General features: G+C 45.2%; 2 protein-coding genes across 3 annotated transcripts in view; one reads left to right on the top strand and one right to left on the bottom strand.

The window, feature by feature from the left end:
* Window positions 1-1,096: 1,096 nt before the first annotated feature.
* PSMD10 (proteasome 26S subunit, non-ATPase 10) lies at window positions 1,097-19,606 on the bottom strand. Its single transcript, XM_073599389.1, has 5 exons — window positions 19,428-19,606; window positions 16,965-17,063; window positions 15,758-15,904; window positions 15,458-15,624; window positions 1,097-2,380 (listed from the first exon to the last, which is right to left on the bottom strand). The coding sequence occupies exons 1-5, from the start codon at window positions 19,542-19,544 to the stop codon at window positions 2,227-2,229; spliced, it is 684 nt and encodes a 227-aa protein (XP_073455490.1). The 5' UTR covers window positions 19,545-19,606; the 3' UTR covers window positions 1,097-2,226.
* A 41-nt stretch (window positions 19,607-19,647) lies between these two features.
* The window catches only part of ATG4A (autophagy related 4A cysteine peptidase), a 54,461-nt gene continuing 52,588 nt past the window's right edge, over window positions 19,648-21,520 (top strand). Inside the window, exon 1 of one of the 2 annotated variants that reach the window (XM_073599385.1) lies at window positions 19,648-19,782. In XM_073599385.1, the coding sequence (XP_073455486.1) occupies window positions 19,773-19,782 (10 nt within the window). In that variant the 5' untranslated portion in view covers window positions 19,648-19,772. The remainder of the gene's footprint in view (window positions 19,783-21,520) is intronic. The other variant, XM_073599386.1, reaches the window with a different exon arrangement.

The following is a 21,520-nucleotide window of genomic DNA, read 5'->3' as shown; positions in this document are numbered from 1 at the left end:
CTGGAAGAAGGGGAAAAAGTGACACTTACAGCACCAATAAGTAACACAGTAAATCCAGCATGACTTTTTCCACCATAAAATGAACCGTAATGGTAATGCACATTTGCATGTCATTTAATGCTTGAAGAAGATCAGTTCCTACTTTTTTTTTTTTAACTGCAAAATAAGGGAAGAGAACATAGTATATGGCCACAGCTCACCTCCATGTGTATTGAATGCACACATTAAGCGTTTGTTTACACCACAATTTCTGCATTCACTGTGCATTTACATGCTGCTTTTTCAGGGTGTATTTGGAATAATGTTTTCTTTGTTTTTTTTACCAAGCTGCTGTTACGTGAGTTTGCATGCATTCATGCGACGTGTTTGCACATTTATATGGGTTTGTGGTTGCGTTCTGGTGCAGAAAAATGCAGCAAGCTGTACTTTTTTTTTTTTTTTTTTTAAACACACAGTTGCAATTGTATAAACTAGACTCACCAGAATACATTTATTTTTCTTGCATATGCGTTTTTACTGGGTTTATTCTGCTTTTAAAAACTCACCTGACTGCACCTGATGTAAAGGAGCCTTAATGAATGGTAAATTACACAGCCATGTGCACCGAATACCCACATTATTGCATCTAAAAAATAATATTTATGGCATTACAGATGTGGGTTACCTTATCTGCATAAATATAAAAAAGGTTGCAAAGCTACACCCTGGGACAAAAAAAAAATCCCTTACAGTGGGCCCCCCTCTGTGCTGGAAGGGTTGATTTGACTGCTCAATTTGTCTAGAGGATGATGAATAAGGCAATATACTTTTAATGGTGACTCTCTCCTCTCTGGACAACCAGTCCCCCAAAACTGCTTACCAACCGGTCACAAATCTGATGTCATCCAGTACAATACAGGACCAATAAGCCTGCCTACAATTCAGGGTAGGACTTTCCCCTTTTGCATCAACCCCTCGGTAAAATGAGCAGTTCACCTTTGCAGGGCAGAGGGAGACCCAATGCAAGGGTAAAGTGTTTTCTTCCTCTGAGATCAGCTTTTAAGATCAGTTAGTAAGTTTATTTATACTCATATTTCAGGAATAAAAGGCAAACCAATTAAAGAATATATTGGTTTATTTTCTGATGGAACTTTAACATTGGTCCAGGTCAGGTCTTCAGAGAACACGTATGCATAAATACCAGAGGGCATACAGCTCCACAATAAGTCTGTGCAATACAGGGTGGATAAATTGGGATAAACAAAATTCAACAATAGAAAATAAATTAGAACAATGCTCCTTACAAGAACACATATGTCTATACTGCTCAAATACCACTACATTACAAATAATTTTCTTTGCGTGTCAATACATTTATGTTGGAAATGCCTAGTGCCATATTTAAAAAGCAACAGGTTTCATGATGGTTTCTGGGTAAAAGCAATTAACACAAAGTCAATACATAGCTTTGGCATCCCTGGGTATGATGAATTTATTATAGAGGTTATTAATACCATGTAATGACTGACATAGCTTCTGGGAAAGTTGTATCATAGTGACAGATATTAGAACATAGGTTCTCAATGTATCTTACTTGATGCAGATACACAGAGCACTCTACAGAGAGCTTTACATGTGTTTGATTATCTCTCGACATCTCTTGCATCACTTGCATACGACAGTAATGAGTAGTACAAACACTGCTCCTCCCAAACATTGAAAGGAACAATAAGACCCCTTTCCCACTGGAGGCGTTTTTCAGGTGCTAAAGGGCTAAAAATAGAGCATGTAAAGCGCCTGAAAAATGCCTCTCCTGCAGCCCCAGTGTGAAAGCCCGAGTGCTTTCACACTGGAGCGGTGCGCTTGCAGAATGTTAGAAAAAGTCCTGCAAGCAGCATCTTTGGAATTTAAATGAATGGGCTGCCAAAGCATGTGGAAAACGCTTCAGCAGCGATGCTTTTCGGGCACATTTAACCCTTTCTTCGGGCGCTAGCGGGGGTTAAAAGCATCCTGCTAGCAGCCGAAAAGCGCCGCTAAAACGACGGTAAAGCGACGCTAAAACTAGCGGCGCTTTACTGCTAACGCGGCCGCGCTGTGAGTGTGAAAGGGCTCTTAGAAAAGCCTTACAACTAGCAAATATAGCTAAAATTTTGTCTAAACATTAGAAATCGTCACCAATATTATATTAGCATTGATACTGTTGTCTTCAAGCCATGGTTGAAGTTGTCATATTTAAAGTAAAAAGAACTACCCTTCTACTATTCTCCTTAGCAATGCTCCCAGACCTCCTCTAGCCACTTGTAATGGTGTCTTCTCCTCTTTATTTTCTATATAAATACTTGCTCCATGTTCAACCAAGAGTTTGGCTTCCTCCATTCGCTCTTCATCACAGGCAAGATGACTAGAAAAGGAGAGAACGCATAAAATGTCATATCTGCAATGCAACTGTAAATTTCATCTTTTATTACATCTTTATCTAATCATTTATTACACCCCTAATTAGTTGCAAAATGTTGTTCTTGTTAGTACCACTTAGTTTGCCAGCTTTATGTAGTCCTGTCCCACCTTTTTTTGGGACGTGTTGCTGACATCAATTTTAAAATTACCAGATTTTTTTTTCTAAAAATGGTACATTTTCTCAGTTTGAACATTTTATATGTTTTCTGTTCTCTATTGTGAATAAAATACATGTTTATGAGATTTGCAGATCATTGCATTCTGTTCTTATGTAAATTTTACACAGCTTTCCAATTTTTTTGGAATTGGAGTTGTAGATCTGCAGCTCTAGGGTCCTTGGTTCGCCCTATGCTTGTGTGGGTTTCCTACAGATACTCCTGTCTCCTCTGACACTCTTAAAGTGACGTTAAAATAAATACGAATATTTTATTTTTTTTAAAAACCAGGATAATAAAAATAAGTTACAAGTATTTACTGATTTTTCAAAAAAATTCCTCTGTTTACTTTTGAAAATGTTCCCCAGCTGCACCTACACACCCTGTTCTAGATGTTCCTCCTGAGCTATCAGGACCTATGGAGATCTATAGGGATCTCCTCTATGTACAGGCTCCTGCTCTGTACTACAACTGTATGTCTTGTGAGCACCACACACACAGACAGTGTGAGAAGGAGCTGTTGTCGTGGCTTTTGCTCTGGGTGTCCTCCAGGTAGAAGTTTTTTTTTTTTTTTTCACTTTCCAAATTCATTTTTATTTGGGAACTTCAGTGATGAGATCTTTCTTCACTTAACCACTTAAGCCCCAGACCATTTGGCTGCCCAAAGACCAGAGCACTTTTTGCGATTCGGCACTGCGTCGCTTTAACTGACAATTGTGCGGTCGTTCGACGTGGCTCCCAAACAAAATTGACGTCCTTTTGTCCCCACAAATAGAGCTTTCTTTTAGTGGTATTTGATCACCTCTGCGGTTTTTATTGTTTGCGCTATAAACAAAAAAATAGCGACAATTTTGAAAAAAAAAAAAAAAAAAAAACGCATTATTTTTTACATTTTGCTATTATAAATATCCCCCAAAAATATATAAAAAAAACATTTTTTTTCCCTCAGTTTAGGCCGATATGTATTCTTCTACATATTTTTGGTAAAAAAAATAAATAAATAATATCGCAACAAGCATTTATTGATCCCTATGATTACCCATTGCAGATGGCTTCTCTTGGTGTGAGTTTATGAATGCAAAAAGAGCAAAACTTCCCTACTGCATCAGGAGATGATAAACCCCACAGCAGTACAGCCAGAACTGGAAACTTAGAAGCACAACAAGCGTTATTTGGGAGCTAAAAAGGATATGTATTGCCACTGAAAAAAGAAGACTCAAGAAAATTAAGCAAATCACTATTTTGTTTTAGGAGCACTGGTCACCTGGTTTCTGGGAATTTTCAAACTCTGCCAGAAGGATACAAGTTACTGATAGGATATTCAACCCACTAGTGCCCACCCATGCTTAAAAATATTGGTTTTGGTTAACTAAAGCTATAAATGAAACCTAACATACTGATGCCAATGCTAACCTCCTGAAAATCCTAACAGTATGGCTATCTCTGGCTTTTTTACTCTTACTGTCCCAGTACAAGCAAGGAGCCATTAAAGTCATAACTTCTAAACTACACATTTTTTCCAGGCTAGTGGCTCAGAAGACAGTAAAATTAGAGGGGGTTGTTTACTAAAACTCGAGAGTGCAAAACCTGCTGCAACTTTGCATAGAAACCAGTCAGCTTCCGAAATTTACTGCCAAAGCTTAATTGAACAAGCTGAAGTTGGAAGCTGATTGGCTACCATGCACAGCTGCACCAAATTCTGAGTGCACCAGCTTTAGTAAATCTCCCCCAGAGTATCGGCATGACAGAGAAAAAAAAAAAAGCATTTTCAGGAGGAGGTAATTAATGGCATCCACCATATTTTTCTCATGAAAGGCTTTATATAAAGGCCAAGCTCACGTTAAAAAATAAAAAAAATAGATTTTGTAAAATGTTCATTAATCTGTCACACCCATTGGCCATTTGGGCCCCCCTGGTAGCCTGGCTAAAAAGCATCTAGTTCGCAATCCCCACATCATGCCTTGTTGCTAGGAAGTGAAAATTTTGTTTTTCACTTCTGTAATGCTGAAGTGAAAATCCAACAGTTTTGCATCCTAGCAATAAAAGGTAGGATACAGGGATTCCTAACTGAGTTTTATGGCCAGGCTTCTAGAGCGCCCTAAATGGCCTAACAGCTATGACAATAAAATGAATAAACATTTTAAAGAGCTGCACACTTTTGAATATCTACTGGAGCCCCTGTACTGCAATTTTTTTGTTTTTGTTTTTAAAGGTGAACTTCTAAATCTGAACTAAACCCTCTATTCTTTGGAGTCAAGGAAGCTGACATCTTTTTTTTTTTTTTTTTAACATAAAGTTTATTAAAGATTTTAGACAAAATAAAATAAAACATTACATTGCCAGTTTATACCATCTAATAAACAAATATCAAGAATTGCTTCACGTATCCGCTCATGCAGTGCATATTGCAGCATTTCCAGTAGTATGTACTTATCAGAGTAATACCAGACAACCCCCATCCCGTCACACCAAGGAGGTATTCAGGACCTATCCTAAGGAGGGTGGGGGGAGGGGAGGCAAAATGGTGGAGTAATCCCACACCTAAGTAACATGTGGATTACAACTACGGGATAGTAAGGTGTTTTGCCTTTACCCATTCCGACCATATTTTCCCAAACTTTTTTGTACAATTTCTGCCCATATATGTCAGTTTGTAGAGTGGGAGTGCTGTGTTTATCAGTGATTGCCATAGCTGTTTAGTAGGTGGCGAGTTCTGGTTCCACTTCAACAAAATAGCCTTCCTAGCATAAAACGTGGTGTAGAAGAGGAACAGCTTTTTTCCCCATGTTAAGTCAAGGAAGTCACTTATGCCCAGAAGAAGAGGGATCGGGCTGTACGGGATCGATAATTTCCCAATGTTATTGATTTCAGCTAGGATTTCTTTCCAGAATTCCGTCACTGCAGGACAAGACCAAGTTATATGAAAGAAGTCGGCTTCGTGATAGTTACATCTGGGGCATGTAGCAGTGCGATCAGAATAAATTCTTGCCAGGCGAACCGGGGAATAATATGCTCGGTGGAGGAACTTCAACTGAATATATCTGTCTCTAGCCGAGATCACAAGGGGCAGATACTGTTGGACACCCTCCTCCCAATCATCATCTGTTAGCTCCGGGATATCCCTCTGCCATAAAGCCAAGAGCCGGGAGACACCAGAGGTATTCAACGTGATAAACAGACTGTATAAGGTAGACATCGTTTTAGTTTGATCAGGGGATCTAAGCAATTTCTCCACCGGCGACATCTCGAGTGAGATCGAGGAGGGGAATTGGGATCTAAAGGCATGTCTTAGTTGGATGTACCTGAAAAACATATGGTTCGGGATATCACGGTCGTGTTTTAGTGCATCAAATGGAATCAGCTGCCCCTGAATTGTTATGTCGCTCAATTTTGTTATTCCATATCTGGCCCAGGCAATAGGATCAGGTATGGAGCGAAAATGTGGTAATCGAGGATTCCCCCACAATGGGGTCTCAGGGGACCACCTCCCAGGACCACCCACCTGTTTGGCCACCGAGTCCCACACCTTCAGGGTCGCAATCATAGGAAGGGTAACCCGAGAGTTAGATCTAGGACCCCTATGAATCAGGTTCCTAAGCTCCGCATATGAACCCAGCAACGCCGCCTCCAATGAGGAGGCAGGGTTAGCTGGCTCCTCCGACAGCCACCACTTGACCGTCACCAGGGTCGCCGCCCAGTAATATTTCAACAGGGACGGCAGTGCCAGGCCACCAAGCGACGTGGGCATCTGCAGTTTCGCTTTAGCCACCCTGGGAGCTCCCCCATTCCAGACAAAGGATATCACAATGCTATCCAACCTCTTAAAAAAGTTATGTGGTATTGGTACAGGGGCTTGGCGGAAAAGGTACGTGAACTTAGGAAGAATCGACATTTTAATTAGATTAACTCTTCCGACCGGTGTCAGGGGGAGTGACCTCCATCTGGCACAGCTCTGGGACACCTGCTGAACCACCGGGTTGAGATTCAGAGGGATAAACTGCCTTAAGTCTCTATGTATCTCAACTCCCAGGTAGCGAAACCGAGAAACCCTCCGCAACTGTCCATCCATCTGCTGGCCCCCCGTCCCAGAATGTAGGGGAAATATCACTGACTTCCCCCAGTTTATTCTGATTCCTGAGAATCGCCCAAAGCTGTCTATAATTGACAGAGCCGACCGTAGCGAGCACCCATCATCTCTCAAATACAGTAGGGTGTCGTCTGCATATAGAGATACCTTTTCTTGCAGTGGTCCTCTATCAATCCCTTTAGTTTGTGTTGATGCCCGTAGAAGTGCCGCCATAGGTTCAATTGCTAGAGCAAAAAGTCCCGGGGATAAGGGGCACCCCTGACGCGTTCCCCTGCCCAAAGCAAAGGGCGAGGATAAGACTCTTCCGGTACGCACCCTGGCCCTCGGCGCCCCATATATCAACCTGACCCCGGAGATGAAGGATGGCCCAAAACCAAATTTGTTGAGGACCTCCCAGAGATAGCCCCATTCAACTGAATCAAAGGCCTTCTCCGCATCTAGAGAGGCCACCATTTCCTCAGCCCCTCCCCCATCTCCAGAGGCCAAGACTGCATAGAGCCTTCGCAGGTTGATATCTGTTCCCTTGCCAGGCATGAATCCCGATTGATCTTCATGGATGAGGGTAAGTATAATTTCATTTAGACGCCTGGCAAGAATTTTGGTGAGTACTTTGGCGTCAGAGTTGAGCAGGGAGATGGGCCGGTAGGAAGAGCACAACTGTGGGTCCTTCCCCGGTTTAGGTATTACAACTATGATGGCCTGGGACATGGATGGTGGGAGGTCTTTGTCCTGAAGTGATTTTGTAAACATGTCATGCATTTTAATAGTCAGGTCATCTAGGTACTGTTTGTAGAATTCAGGGGGGATCCCATCCTCCCCTGGAGTCTTCCCTGTCTGCATAGATTTCAATGCCGCTCGCACCTCCGGTATCGTGATCGGGGCGTCTAGATTTTCCCTTGCCTCAGCAGAGAGAGTCGGGAGGGTCACCCCCTCTAAAAATTTGTGCAGCTCATCTGGGGAGTAATTTACCCTAGTAGAGTACAAGGCCTCGTAGAATTCTTTAAAGCATCGATTGATGCTCAACGGGTCCGCCACTTTAGTCCCATCCTCCCTTCGCAGACTCGCAATGGTGGAGATTGGAGACTGCTCCCTGGAAATCCAAGCCAGCAATCTACCTGGCTTGTCACCATGTTCGAATATCTTTTGTGTTTGGGTAAGCTGACGTTTATGAACCTTATTAACTCTAAGCAACATTACTTCTCGATATGCTACCTTCATATCCTGAGCGGCGATAGGATTAGAAGTCATGGCAAACCTAGACTCCAGTTCCTGTGCTCTGGCCTCCGCCTCCTCTAGTGTAATTTTATTATTGTTCCTTTCTCGTGTAATAGATGATATATAGCACCCTCGTATATAGGCTTTAAATGAATCCCAAACCATCGCCATCCCTGTGGAGGCGGCATTAGTCAACCAAAAACCTCTTATCTCTTTGGCCACCTCTATTTCTATGGTCGGGTGTTCAATCCAGAATCTAGAAAGTCGCCAAAGTCTGTCTGCTTGGGGAGTATGAGTTTGTATTGTGCAGAGTAGGGGGGAATGATCCGATATACCTCTTGGAAGTATCTCGACTGAAATAACCCTAGGGAGCATTGCGCCACTAACATAGGTCACATCAATACGGGACAAGGTATTATATGAAGAGGAGTGGCAGGTGGAAGCTCGTTCTGATGGATTCTTCCATCGCCATATATCTACTAGCCCATACACATCAGCCCATTTAGACAACGCGGAGTCCCCAGCGGGGTCCGGAGATAATTTATCCATACAAGGGTTGGGCGGTATATTAAAGTCTCCCGCTATGACCACATTGTCAGTCTGGAATTGGGCAATCAACCCTATCAGTTTCTGCAGCACAGAAATATTAGCCGGAGGTGGCAAATACACTCCCACCACCACCATGTCTACTGTATCAATGTTAGCATGTATCAAGACATATCTCCCTTCCGGATCTGTAATCACATCTATCAATTCAAAATTAAGATTTTTGTGTACCAGGACACTAACTCCTCTAGAGTAGCTGGAGTACGTGGCATGGTAGTGTCGGCTCACCCAAGGTCTCTTTAGACCCATCACCCTACCACCCACCAGATGTGTCTCTTGAAGGATGCAGATTTGAGGGGAATATTTTTTAAGATAGTCAAAGACCAGGGATCGCTTAATTTTGTGATTTAGTCCCCTGACATTCCAGGACAGAATTTTAATAGGGGCCATCATATGTTATACTGTAGTGGATTAGCGAAGGGATCCGGGAGAGAGAGTATCCCACATAGCTAGGATTTATCAGAGACATCAGCGAGCACCGAAAGACTTCATGGCGGGCATAGTAAAACAATCTCATAGACAGTAAGGCATAAAAATAGGCAATTAAAGTGAAAAACATAAAAAACTGAAACAAATCAAACTCCCCCCCCCAGCCCACCCCACACCTCCATTTGTAACTCATGGGGTGTACTTATACCCGAACCTAACCCAATAAACATTTCAGATAGGAGAAATCTCCCTTGGGGGGTGGCGCGTATTACTAAGCGCACCAAGGACCCAGAGCCCCAGCCGGGGCTAGGGAGCCCCGCCCACAACCGGTCATGAAGACCACTGTCGCCCAGGGGACCCCAACAGAATCAACCGTCCAGGAGTCCCCCGCTGACAGCTCACCTGGAATTATCCAGGGGCACAAACTTAAAAGCCCTTTTACAGGCATTATACGCAGTTACCGGGAGTCATGTGGATGGCCACATCGCCACCCCTATATCAAAATCACCTTCGTTTCCTTCAGACTCACTAAGGATAAACATCTGCCTGGAGGTACGTCCTGCTTCCCCTGTTGCAGGGGGAGAAAGAGGCATGGAGCTAAGCCTAATTCAAGCATCTGTATCTTCCCTTCAGTACATCCCCATCTGACCAATGGGACTGACTAGGGAATGTGTAAATCATGCCTATCCTCCCATATGTGGAAAGAGAGTTACTGTTCCTAACTCAACCCGGCTAAGCACAATGATTCCCCCCCACCCCATCCACAGCAAGTCAAAGGTACTTTCCAAATTGCATTGTACATTAACAAGCAGTTATAACCCTCGGGATCCCCCCTAATCAGCGGCAGGTTCAGAAATAGAGCGCCAGGTGGGGATGGGGGCGCCGTCCCTCCCAGGCCAGTTCAAGATTCGAGTTCTCCACAATAAGGTAAAAGGCTCCTTTAAGTATCTTTCTATGGGTGCCAGGAGAATTATGTCATTCAGAGTAGAAGTACTCAGCCAGGAGGAGGAAAGGCAGGGATTCCCGCAGCAGTAAACACCATGAGCATCCAAGGGTGATCGACTTTTTTTATCCTGAAGGAGAACCTCAGGGTGTCATGGAAATAGGAGCTCTTATATCCCCAGAGTGAGGATGCTGCATCCCCCCCGCCCCCACAGCAAACAAACCGCCTGTCAGGGGAGTCCCCAGGGAAAGCCCGTGTGATAACCAGCCCACATATTGAAACTGTAGATAGTCATGCACCTCACCGGCAGCTGCGCACTTCACCAGAGTCTTCCAAAGTGGTCAAAAGAAAAAAAAATAAAACAAATCGAAAAACAGGGGGGAATGGGAGACAAAGCGGCGGGCATCTTAACGATGCCTAGGAAGGGATTCAACCCATCTGGAAGCCTCCTCCGGGGAAACAAAAAACTTGGTGGTCTCGCCATCAATCACTCTAAGGCGTGCTGGAAACATCATGCTGTACTTGAGACCTTTGCTCCTCAGTTGGGCCTTGACCTGGTCGAACGATCTTCGTTGTGTTTCGATGGACAAATCCGGAAACAGCATAATCTTCACGTTCTCATAACGCAGTTCTCCAATCTTCCTGGCCTCTCTGAGAACCAGATCCCGGTCTCTAAAGTTCAGTAAGCGAAAAATAAAAGTATGTGGCGGAGCGCCAGGGGGGCCTGGAGCGGATGGCATCCTATGAGCCCGCTCAACTGCAAAGTGGGGGGAGAATGGCGCCTGTGGGAGAAGCGTACGCAGCAGTTCTGCATAGTTTTCGGGGTCTCTCCCTTCAGCCCCCTCCGGGAGACCAACCATGCGTAAATTGTTCCGCCTATTTCTATTCTCCTGATCTTCTGCTCGGGATTCGATCGCCTTCATTTTAAGCTGTAGCGTGCGTAGGGAAGTGGAATGTTCCCTGAGCGTGTCTTCTGTCTCCCCCACTCTCCGCTCCGCCTCTGTTAATCGGTCCCGGTGTTTGTCCATGTCTCGCCTGATAAGGCCCATCTCGAGCTGCATTTGCTCGATTTTGTTGGTCAGAGTAGCTTGGCAGCCCGTGATGGCTTGCATAAGCGCCTGGAACTGATCAGTTCCCAGCTGGGGCGACTCGGTTTGCTCCGTCTGGGACGCCATGTTGGTGTAGGCCGCCCCGCACGCACCGCTGGATGTTAGCGAGATCCTGGGAGTCCGCTGCCTCTTCCCCTGGGAACCGGATCTTCCCCTTCTCATACCCGCTTGTTTCCTCCACCGCTCGGTAGCGTCAGGGTGAGGCTATGTCCCCTGAGAACGGATAAATTATCGGCATAGGACGGAGCTACCTTCACACACGTCCTATCTGGTCGCCATCTTGGCCACGCCCCCCGAAGCTGACATCTTACACTCTGATCTGCATTTGCCAGGGAGCTGCACATGTGATCAGCTGTTTCCTAGAGCATCTACCACTAGATGATACTCGATACGGTCATCCCTCCCTCTACTTTTTGGTCTATAAGGCAGGTGCACTAAATCCCAAGAATGGGGCTTGCTCTAAGCCCTTCTCTTCTGAAGGAATGGGAGTGCCCTTTGCCCATCCATCTGTGCTGTTAACCGTGAGGCCCCTCCCTTCCATGTTATAATCACATTGGGGTTTGTCCTCTCTATGCCTGCAGAAAGGATGCATTATGCCACCCTCCCGGCCAGGCATCTGGACCTGCGCATGTGCAGTAGCAGGTGTCCCCATCACCTCACCTGCCAACTGAAGTAACATTTTGATGGACACATAGTGGGAGCATTTAAGGGGGATATGGGACTACACATCTAGACCCCAGCCGGGTGAGCCAGCCCTCATTTCACACAGGCATAGACGTGTCCATAACCTATTAGGAGGTAATGATCTCCGACTACCAGGCAATTATGGGCTAGGCTTACATACATTATTACTACTGTTCAGCAGAAGCCCTTTGTAGAGCTGTGAGTATGCCTGTATATGTATTAGGATCATGCTCATTTTGTCTGCTAAAAGACTTTGTAAAGGCATTGGGACCGCTTTTGCCTTGTTTTTATACATAATTGGGAAAATTAAATATTATGTCTTTGTTAGATTGGTTCGTCCATAACAATATATTTGGTTGCTGCATTCTTTTTGCATACATGAGGAAACTTAATAACTCTGATTCTAATGGTTTATGTTCTGGTCTTTTTTTATATGTATGATTTTTACAGAACTAATGATCCTTGGCGTAGGAGACTCAGACCATGAACCTATTATGACTCCTCTAGTGGACATGAGACATCTATATCATATTTATGAGATAGTACTTTAAGTTGTGCAATTCTGACCAGGCATTATTAAATGTTGGTATTGATAGTCCTTATCTTTTGTATCACTCTAGAGCCACCTTTGCCTGCTTTGGAATCGACCTGTGTCTATGAGAAGGTTTGACCATTCTTCCAGAAATGCTATTGTGAGGCCAGGCAGCGATGTTGGACGAGAAGGCCTGGCCCGCAGTCTCCACTAATCATCCCAAAGGTTTTCTAATCGGGTTGAGGTCAGGACTCTGTGCAGGCCAGTCAAGTTCCTCCACCCCAAACTCGCTCATCCATGTCTTTATGGACCTTGCGTTGTGCACTGGTCCAAATCATTTGGTGGAGAGGGGATTATGGTGTGGGGTTGTTTTTCAGGGGATGGGCTTGGCCCCTTAGTTCCAGTGAAGGGAACTCGTAAGGCATCAGCATAACAAGACATTTTGAACAATTTCATGCACCAAACTTTGTGGGTACAGTTTGGGGATGGCCCCTTCCTGTTCCAGCATGGAATGCACACCATGCAAAAAGCAAGGTCCATAAAAGACATGGATGAGCAAGTATGGGGTGGAGGAACTTGACTGGCCTGCACAGAGTTCTGACACCAACCTGATAGAACACCTTTGAATTAAAGTGGAGACTGTAAGCCAGGCCTTCTCGTCCACATTAGTGTCTGACCTCACAAATGTGTATCTGAAAGAATGGTCAAACATTCGCATAGACACACGCCTAAATCTTGTGGACAGCCTTCCAAGAGGAGTTGAAGTTGCAAAGGGTGGGCGACTCAATATTGAACCCTGTGGATTAAGACTGGGATACTATTAAAAGTTACTTTTGACAATATAGTGTATCATTACATTTGTTTCTCTTTTCAAAAAACGTTGTGTATGGTAATGGCGGATTTTTACTAATCAGACTGAGTAATAAATTCCTAATTTAATGATTTGTGGCTCTATCTGGTGCCTTAAGAATCTGCTTTTCTATTTTTTTTTTCATTTGAATATGACAGCAGTCATTTGATGGCTTGACAGTTCAACTATGAGCTGACATAAGAACACTAGTAACTGACAGTTATTTGGGGTTCTGCTACGGCATCCATTCACACCTTCGCGTTCTGGGAACACACACAGAAACAGTGTGGGAGGAAAGGGTGGAAGGCGCATGATCAAACACTAGCATCAAATTCTACAGTTTATTCATAAGTGATAAAATGCATACATGTAGGAAATATAAACATACTACGTTTTGTAAAAAAAAGGAGTTACACAATGTGTGTGTGTGTGTATATACATATATACATGCTTGTAGTGTTACAAGAGGAACATGCCCGAACAGGGGCACTTACTAAAATATTGGCTGAGGCGTTTCGAGGAAAACCAAAATAATCTAAAGGAACCGCGCTACAGGATTGAATTGGTATACTACTGAGAGTGAAACCAAAATACAATTAAATGAAGATATTTGAGAAATCTATCATTTAAAGTGACAAAAAAATATATATAATGAATTAAAATTAAAAAATTATATAATATTAACAAGAAAAAAAAGTCCCAAAACCAATTCGTTAGTGAGTGATAAAAAACTAAAATCAATTGTGATGACATAAAATTGTGAAAATAAATGACGATGATTGAAGAAGAGAAGTCCCTGAAGCCAAATCAATGTTCAAATGGTGATTATTAAAAGTTCATCGACAAACACCCAGTGAAGAATCCACCACCTATAAAAATGCACGCTTACCAAAGGCAAGCTACAAGTCAGCTTGTATGTAGATATCCACTCAGTGGGAACAACACATTCGATCTCCTCACAGAGGAAGGACAGGCAGGAACCCTCCGTCCAGTGAATTCAAATGGTCAGCAGGGGGGACCCAGAGGGATAAAAAACAAATTCTCCATAGTGTAAATCAGTATATATCAATTTATTAAAAAAGGGGATAATTGCACTTACATCAAAAGCACAGATAAGAGCATAAACGAAGATAAAACAGCCGGCCGGCCTGCATACACCCGTTCGAGACAAGATGAAAACAATGACGTCAGCCTTCCGACGTACGTTTCGTCCTATTGGACGTCATCATGCGTTTCGAGGAAAAAAACCTCTTCATCAGAGCCTTGAAAGGTGAACACCAGTCTGTGTAGATACATGGACCCACACATATGCACATGGGAAAGAGTGGCTAGTGGGGAGATTTAACACGTGTAGAAAGGTTGCTTCTCCTTAGCTCCATGTAGGTACACATCTGAGCGCTCTATGGCAGCAAGAATGTGTGTGCAGGGGGTCCTACTTGTAGGAATGGGCAGACAGCATGGATGCTGCCATGCTCTTCATGGATGAGGACAGATACAGCGCTTACAGATATTGACTGGGCCCTCTTTCGAAGACACCTCTCTTCTCCCAAAGTACTGCATCCTTGGCCACCGTTGTACGCCCACAGGCTGTGTTCTCCACACAAGCTTCTGCAACAGGTACACCGGACTGTCCCATTCCTACAAGTAGGACTACTTGCGCGCACACTCTTGCTGCCATAGAGCGCTCAGATGTGGACCTACATGGAGCTAAGGAGAAGCAACCATTCTACACATGTTAAATCTCCCCACTAGCCACTCCTTCCCATGTGCATATGTGTGGGTCCATGTATCTACACAGACTGGTGTTCACCTTTCAAGGCTCTGATGAAGAGGTTTTTTTCCTCGAAATGCATCAGGCAATATTTTAGTATGTGCCTCTGTTCGGGCATGTTCCTCTTGTAACACTACAAGTGTGTGTTTATATATATATATATATATATATATATATATATATATATATATATATATATATATATATATATATATATATATATATAGTGTAACCCCTTTTTTTTTTACAAAACGTAGTATGTTTATATTCCCAACATATATGCATTTTATCACTTATGAATAAACTGTAGAATTTGATGCTAGTGTTTGATCACGCGCCTTCCACCCTTCCCTCCCACTCTAACTTCTTCAGACCACCCCGGGTCAGCCCAGGCAGCAGGACACACTTGATCATCATCTCCAGTCCGGCCATTATAACAGTACTACGTACCCATACCAAGTACACCCTCATGAGCGCAGAAAAATATCTTTTTCTTTCTTTGTTAACACGCAGAAACAGTCTGGTCTGTACCAAAGCAAGTGTGTGTGTTTGAATTGTTTCAGTTAAATAAAAAATATATAGGAATCTCTATAACAGCTCAAATATATCTTTTTGGTCTAACGTGTGATAGGTTACTTACAGTGGTGTATTCCCTTCAATGTCTTGTAAATTAGTGGATGCTTTGTGTTTTAGGAGGATTTCCACTATCTTCAGGTTGCCTTTGGAAGCTGCACGGTGAAGTGGGGTGGACTCCAGCTTGTCCTTGGCATCAGGCGAAGCACCTTTTTCCAGAAGCATAAGAGCAATCTGTGAAGAGGCAATATCAAGACAGTTGTATGTGCGAAGCATGTAAATTTTGAAGAAAAATTGAATACCAACATGATATTCTATTAGTATATTTTCTACATCTAAGAAAAAACTGTCAAAATGATGCAGATACCTCATGCTTGTTCTTTGATGCTGCATAGTGGAGAGGTGTGCACCCGACCTGATTGGCAGTGTTTACTTGGGCTCCCTTCCCCAGTAAAGCTCTGACAATATCTGTCCGGCCAGCAGAGGCAGCAATGTGAAGAGGTGTCCATCCTGCCTGGGACAAAAGTGTAAAAACAACACATCAAAACCTGCCTGAAAAACAGTTCTCATTTTGGACCCAGAAGTCCATCTCCAGTCAAAATTTTTTTTGGATAGAGTTTGAAAAGGATAGATACCGTGTCCGAAATATACTGCTGTCCATTATTCCTCAGGGGGAATACCCCCCCCCCCCCCAAACACCTGTACCAGCGACAAGGCTTTACCAGGACAGAAAGTAACAGCACATCTACTGTAGTTCCTAGTACATCCCTGTTCAACCAATATCTCATTCTACTGCAAAAGGTATAGAATGAAGGGACAAATCCTTAGTGGAGCCACAGACAGCAATAAAATCCTTTCCACTTGTTTGGCTGAAGTTGGGCTTTAAATCTTACCTCTGGGGAAAGTAAAAATTCTACCTTGCAGTGGGGCTTGTTTAGGTCTATGGGACAGGGCAAAGCAGTTTTACTTACCCGATCCTCCACCGCCAGAGTGTAGGGTAATCTGCCAAGAGAGTGGAGGATCAGTTTAATATTAAACTGCTTTTTCTGTCCCCTGGATCTATACCATTGAGGAGCAGGTGGAGACCCACTGCAAGGGAGGAGAAGCCTAACTTCTGTGACAACATTGGGAGATGTCTCTTCTATATCTTTACTACCAGGATGAGAAATAAAGGGAACGATGGCTCTACAAAAAAAAACCCAAGCTGCTGAATTCCTAGCCATTTTGACATCCTAAACCCCGCCTCCTGTATGCCTCCTTTAATTTCCAGCTGGCCAATAGGACAGTCAATTATCATAAGAGACCAGGATGTAGGGTTTAGGAGAAAGTGGCAAGTTACCTGGAATGGACTGAGCTTTTCTCGGAAGAACGGCTAGGGATGCACAGGTAACATGCAGGGTATTACAGACTACTACAGGTCTGTGTGCCTGCACTCTCTACCCACTGCAGATTTCTAGGAGTAAACTCCAAGTAATGCACAGACACCTCTAAACTTCCCTCACCTCAATCTCCTGTGTGCTATTTTATCAGATTAGAGTTCTATATATTACGTATAAGGAAAATCATCAACTTACATCATCTTTGCCATCAATTGGCACTCCAAGCAGGAGCAAATATTCAGCAATTTCAGTGTGCCCTGCTGAGCACGCCCAGTGCAGGGGTGTCCTTTCATCCTGAAATAAACACAAAAAACATAATAGACAAACCTTGCTTCCCCTATGTACATATATAATTATAAACTATACAGATACAAGGCTTTCGTTAAAACATTAACATGCATTGATACATGTATTGAATATAAATCTAAAAATAAAAAAAGAATACATTTTCTGTTATGAAGTCTGTCCACCTTAATTAACTGACCTTTCCTTAATAATAGGCCACATTCAGCACACTGTAAAGATGCAGCCTGAACCAAGTGCAGTAAACCACTATGCACTGCCAGGGATGCCTGCAATCTGACATCAAGCTCTGGGCAGGCTTTTTGGCACAGGAATATTCCAGAAGAACTACTATTAGCAGGATAACTTTTATTGTTATAACAGTTTTTCTTTATTATAATTAGTGGTTACTTTCATTTTGGTGTTTGGGTTAAAGGGTTTGTAAACCCTTAAATATACCCAGTGAAGTGACTGGCCTTAGGTAATACACAGAGATGAAACAAATCCTCCTACATAAGTAGTATTTGTTTATCTGCAGTCTTCTCTTCATCCATTCAAAGTCCAGAATGTATAAAGCTTGTCTGAGAATTCAGAAAAAAGGGGGCAGAGAGCTGAAGTTACACTCTGCAGAGCTCAGTGAAGAGAGCTCTGAGAATTGATTGGAGGGAAGGGACACCGCCTTTCACACAGTGCACAGGAATAGAGTCAAGGCTGTCAATCAGCTGGAGCTCCCTGCTTTGTCACCTTTTTTTTTCTCTTGGTGTCAGGAAAAATTGTCAGAAGTGACTCATGCTGATAGCAGAGGATGGAAGCAGCAGACAGAAATGACACTTAGTGAGACAAGTAGACACCATAGAGGGATTTGCTTTGTTGATATTTCATGTTTACAACCACTTAAAAGTGGAGTTCCACCCAAAAATGGAACTTCCGCTTTATGGGAGGTGACCCCCTGACATGCCACATTTGGCATATCATTTTTTTTTGGGGGGGGGGGTGAACCCTCCTTTTAGAGGGTTCCAGCTCCCACTTTCTCCCGGGGGACCGTGGCACCGGAAGAAAGTTCACCTCTCCTCCTTCCCTCCCGACAATCATCTGGGACACGTCACAGGTCCCAGATGATTGCCTGGCCAGTCACAGCGCACAGTGCATGCCCAGCTGTGAAGCCACAGCCGGGCACACACAGTGACAATGCCGGCACCGCAGAGAGAAGGGGGAGATGAGCGTGGCTTGGTTCCCCTGCATCGCTGGACCCTGGGACAGGTAAGTGTCCGATTATTAAAAATCAGCAGCTGCAGTATTTGTAGCTGCTGACTTTTAATTTTTTTTTTTTTTTTTTTTTAAGTGGAACTCTGCTTTAAGTTCAAAAGTATGCTTAGGTTAAGAGTTACAATAAAGTTGAGTTGAATTGCATCTTGATGTAGCGCAGTCCTTTACCCAGCAGGGTCCCGACGCGCTAACAAACAAATACACATACTAGGGCCAATTTATAGACGGGATCTGATTAACCTACCAGCATGTCTTTGGAGTGTGGGAGGAAACCCACGCAGGCACAGGGAGAACATGCAAACTCCAGGCAGATGGTGCCGTGGTTGGGATTTGAACCAGTGACCCTATTGCTGCTAGGTGAGAGTGCTATCCACTACACCCCCTTGAGGATGCCCACAAGGAACGTGTACCGTGGGCCACCAGGGATGTCACCCAGGACTACCAGGTATGCCCACCCAGGACTACCAGGGTTGCCAATCAGTGCCCAGCAATAATGCCTGCCAGTGCCTCATCAGTGCTGCCTATCAGAGCCATCTATCAACGCCCATCAGTGAAAGAGAAAAATTACTTATTTACAAAAGCAAAAAAAAACTATATATATTTATTTTTTTCAAAATTTATCGGTCTTTTTTTATTTATTAAGCAAAAAAAAGAAACCAGTGGTGATCAAATACCACCAAAAGAAAGCTCTATTTGTGGGAAGAAAATAATAAAAAATCTTGTTTGGGTACAGTGTTGCATGGCCGCGCAATTGTCAGTCAAAATGCGACAGCACTGAAAGCTGAAAATTGTCCCAGGCAGGAAGAGGGGGAGTGCCTGGTATTGAAGTGGTTAATGTAGAGCAGCAATGTGAGGATCTGTGATGAGGTTCTGACCCAAGTTATATTATGTCCCCCATATCTTGTAATGAGGGCCCCTCCAGGAGAGCCTCCACTGCTACAATGCACATGGTCACTTGTCTGCTTTACTAACCAACCCTAAGGACAATGCTGGCCCCTGCACACAGGGAATGCTGATACTTGTAGTCCTCCAGCAGCTGCCTAGTCACAGATAGCAGAACTTTGCAGTGCACATAGCCCTAGGCACAGGAACTAGAAGCTCCACCCTTACCTGGTCAGTCCTGGAGGTCAGGGACTTGTCTGCCAGCACCAGGCTCTTCAGCTGCTCCAGCTGCCCCCTGTACGCCAGGTTACACACCTCCACATCAGACACCCTCACCTCCTCCATGCTGACAAAGGCAAAGAAGCGCCTGCGACACACAACCAATCACCGTCCCCCATCCGCCTGACGGCAGCACACAGGCCGCGCCCCCGGAGCGCTGCACCCTGGGAGTCGTAGTACGGTGATCCAAAAGTCTGGGTCCGCGAAACCCCCGCTGGACTACATTTCCCGGCGTGCACAGCTCCCACTGTTGTTGTGGACGAGGCTAAACCGGTCCCTGGGTGACAGGGCAGGATGGAGGCCGGTAAGTTCCCCAGACAGAGAGGGGGCACTGTAAAGTAGGTGAGGGAGGGACAAGACTTGGGGGAAAGAGACCTGAAGCATGTAAGAACGTGTGGAGGACAGGACAGGTAGACTGTAAGCTTGTGGGCCTAGAATAGCTGTCTGTGCTGATATACAGAGGCAGGGCTGAGTGATATAGTGAGGAGCTAGGTGTGTGTAATACAGGGCTGGGCCAGTTCCAGGAGATAGAGGGACTCAGCACACAATACAATCAGGAGCCTTCCCTCCATGTCCTCCCCTCACTGATCACCATTATGGGGGGCCCCTCACTGATCACCACTATGGGGGGCCCCTCACTGATCAAAACTATGGGGGGCCCCTCACTGATCACCACTATGGGGGGCCCCTCACTGATCAAAACTATGGGGGGCCCCTCACTGATCACCACTATGGGGGGCCCCTCACTGATCACCACTATGGGGGGCCCCTCACTGATCACCACTATGGGGGGCCCCTCACTGATCACCACTATGGGGGCCCCTCGCTGATCACCACTATGGGGGCCCCTCGCTGATCACCACTATGGGGGGGCCCCTCGCTGATCACCACTATGGGGGGGCCCCTCGCTGATCACCACTATGGGGGGGCCCCTCGCTGATCACCAATATGGGGGGGGCCCCCTCGCTGGTCACCACTATGGGGGGCCCCCTCGCTGGTCACCACTATGGGGGGCCCCTCGCTGATCACCACTATGGGGGGCCCCTCGCTGGTCACCAATATGGGGGGTGCCCCCCCGCTGGTCACCAATATGGGGGGTGCCCCCCCGCTGGTCACCAATATGGGGGGTGCCCCCTCGCTGGTCACCAATATGGGGGGCGCCCCCTCACTAAGAAAGCTCAGGCATGTTCGCATGCTGCACGTGCCAAGCCCGCCAGGAAGTCGGTACGGCGCAGCGCTAATCACAAGCAGTGAGACCTTTCCCGATCTCTGCAGCCGCACATCGGGAAATGTCTCACTGCCTTGGATTAGCACTGCGCCGTGCCGACTTCCTGGCGGGCTCGGCACGTGCAGCATGCAAACATGCCACAGCTCATCCCTACCCCTCACCTATCACCACTATGGGGGGCGCCCCCTCGCTGGTCACCACTATGGGGGGCGCCCCCTCGCTGGTCACCACTATGGGGGGCGCCCCCTCGCTGGTCACCACTATGGGGGGCGCCCCCTCGCTGGTCACCACTATGGGGGGCGCCCCCTCGCTGGTCACCACTATGGGGGGCGCCCCCTCGCTGGTCACCACTATGGGGGGCCCCTCCTTGCTGGTCACCACTATGGGGGACCCCTTGCTGGTCCCACTAGCCTCTTATGCCTGGCTGGAGGCCGGACACATAACACCCCATATCATCATTCCTCTACACCAGTGTTTCTCAACTCCAGTCCTCAAGGCACACCAACAGGCCCATGTTTTCAGGCTTTCCATTATTTTGCACAGGTGATTTGATCAGTTTCACTGCCTTAGTAATTACCACAGCTGTTATCTGAGGTAAATCCTAAAAACATGAACTGTTGGTGCGCCTTGAGGACTGGAATTGAGAAATACTGCTCTACACTGCCTTCAATTGTCACAGAAATTCCAGGGGAAGCTTAGTAGACAGGGGGCCTCTTTATAGCATTACTAAAGTTTATTTTTTTAAGATGTGGACAATGTGGAGAGGGTAGAGAACACCCATCAGGTTTTATTGTAATATGAGTCCTCTTTAGGC

Source organism: Aquarana catesbeiana, linkage group LG09 (assembly GCF_042186555.1).
Source record: "Aquarana catesbeiana isolate 2022-GZ linkage group LG09, ASM4218655v1, whole genome shotgun sequence".
Lineage (NCBI taxonomy): Eukaryota > Metazoa > Chordata > Amphibia > Anura > Ranidae > Aquarana > Aquarana catesbeiana.
The sequence above is the reverse complement of the archived record's forward strand: the minus strand, read 5'-3'. Positions and strand labels throughout refer to the sequence as shown.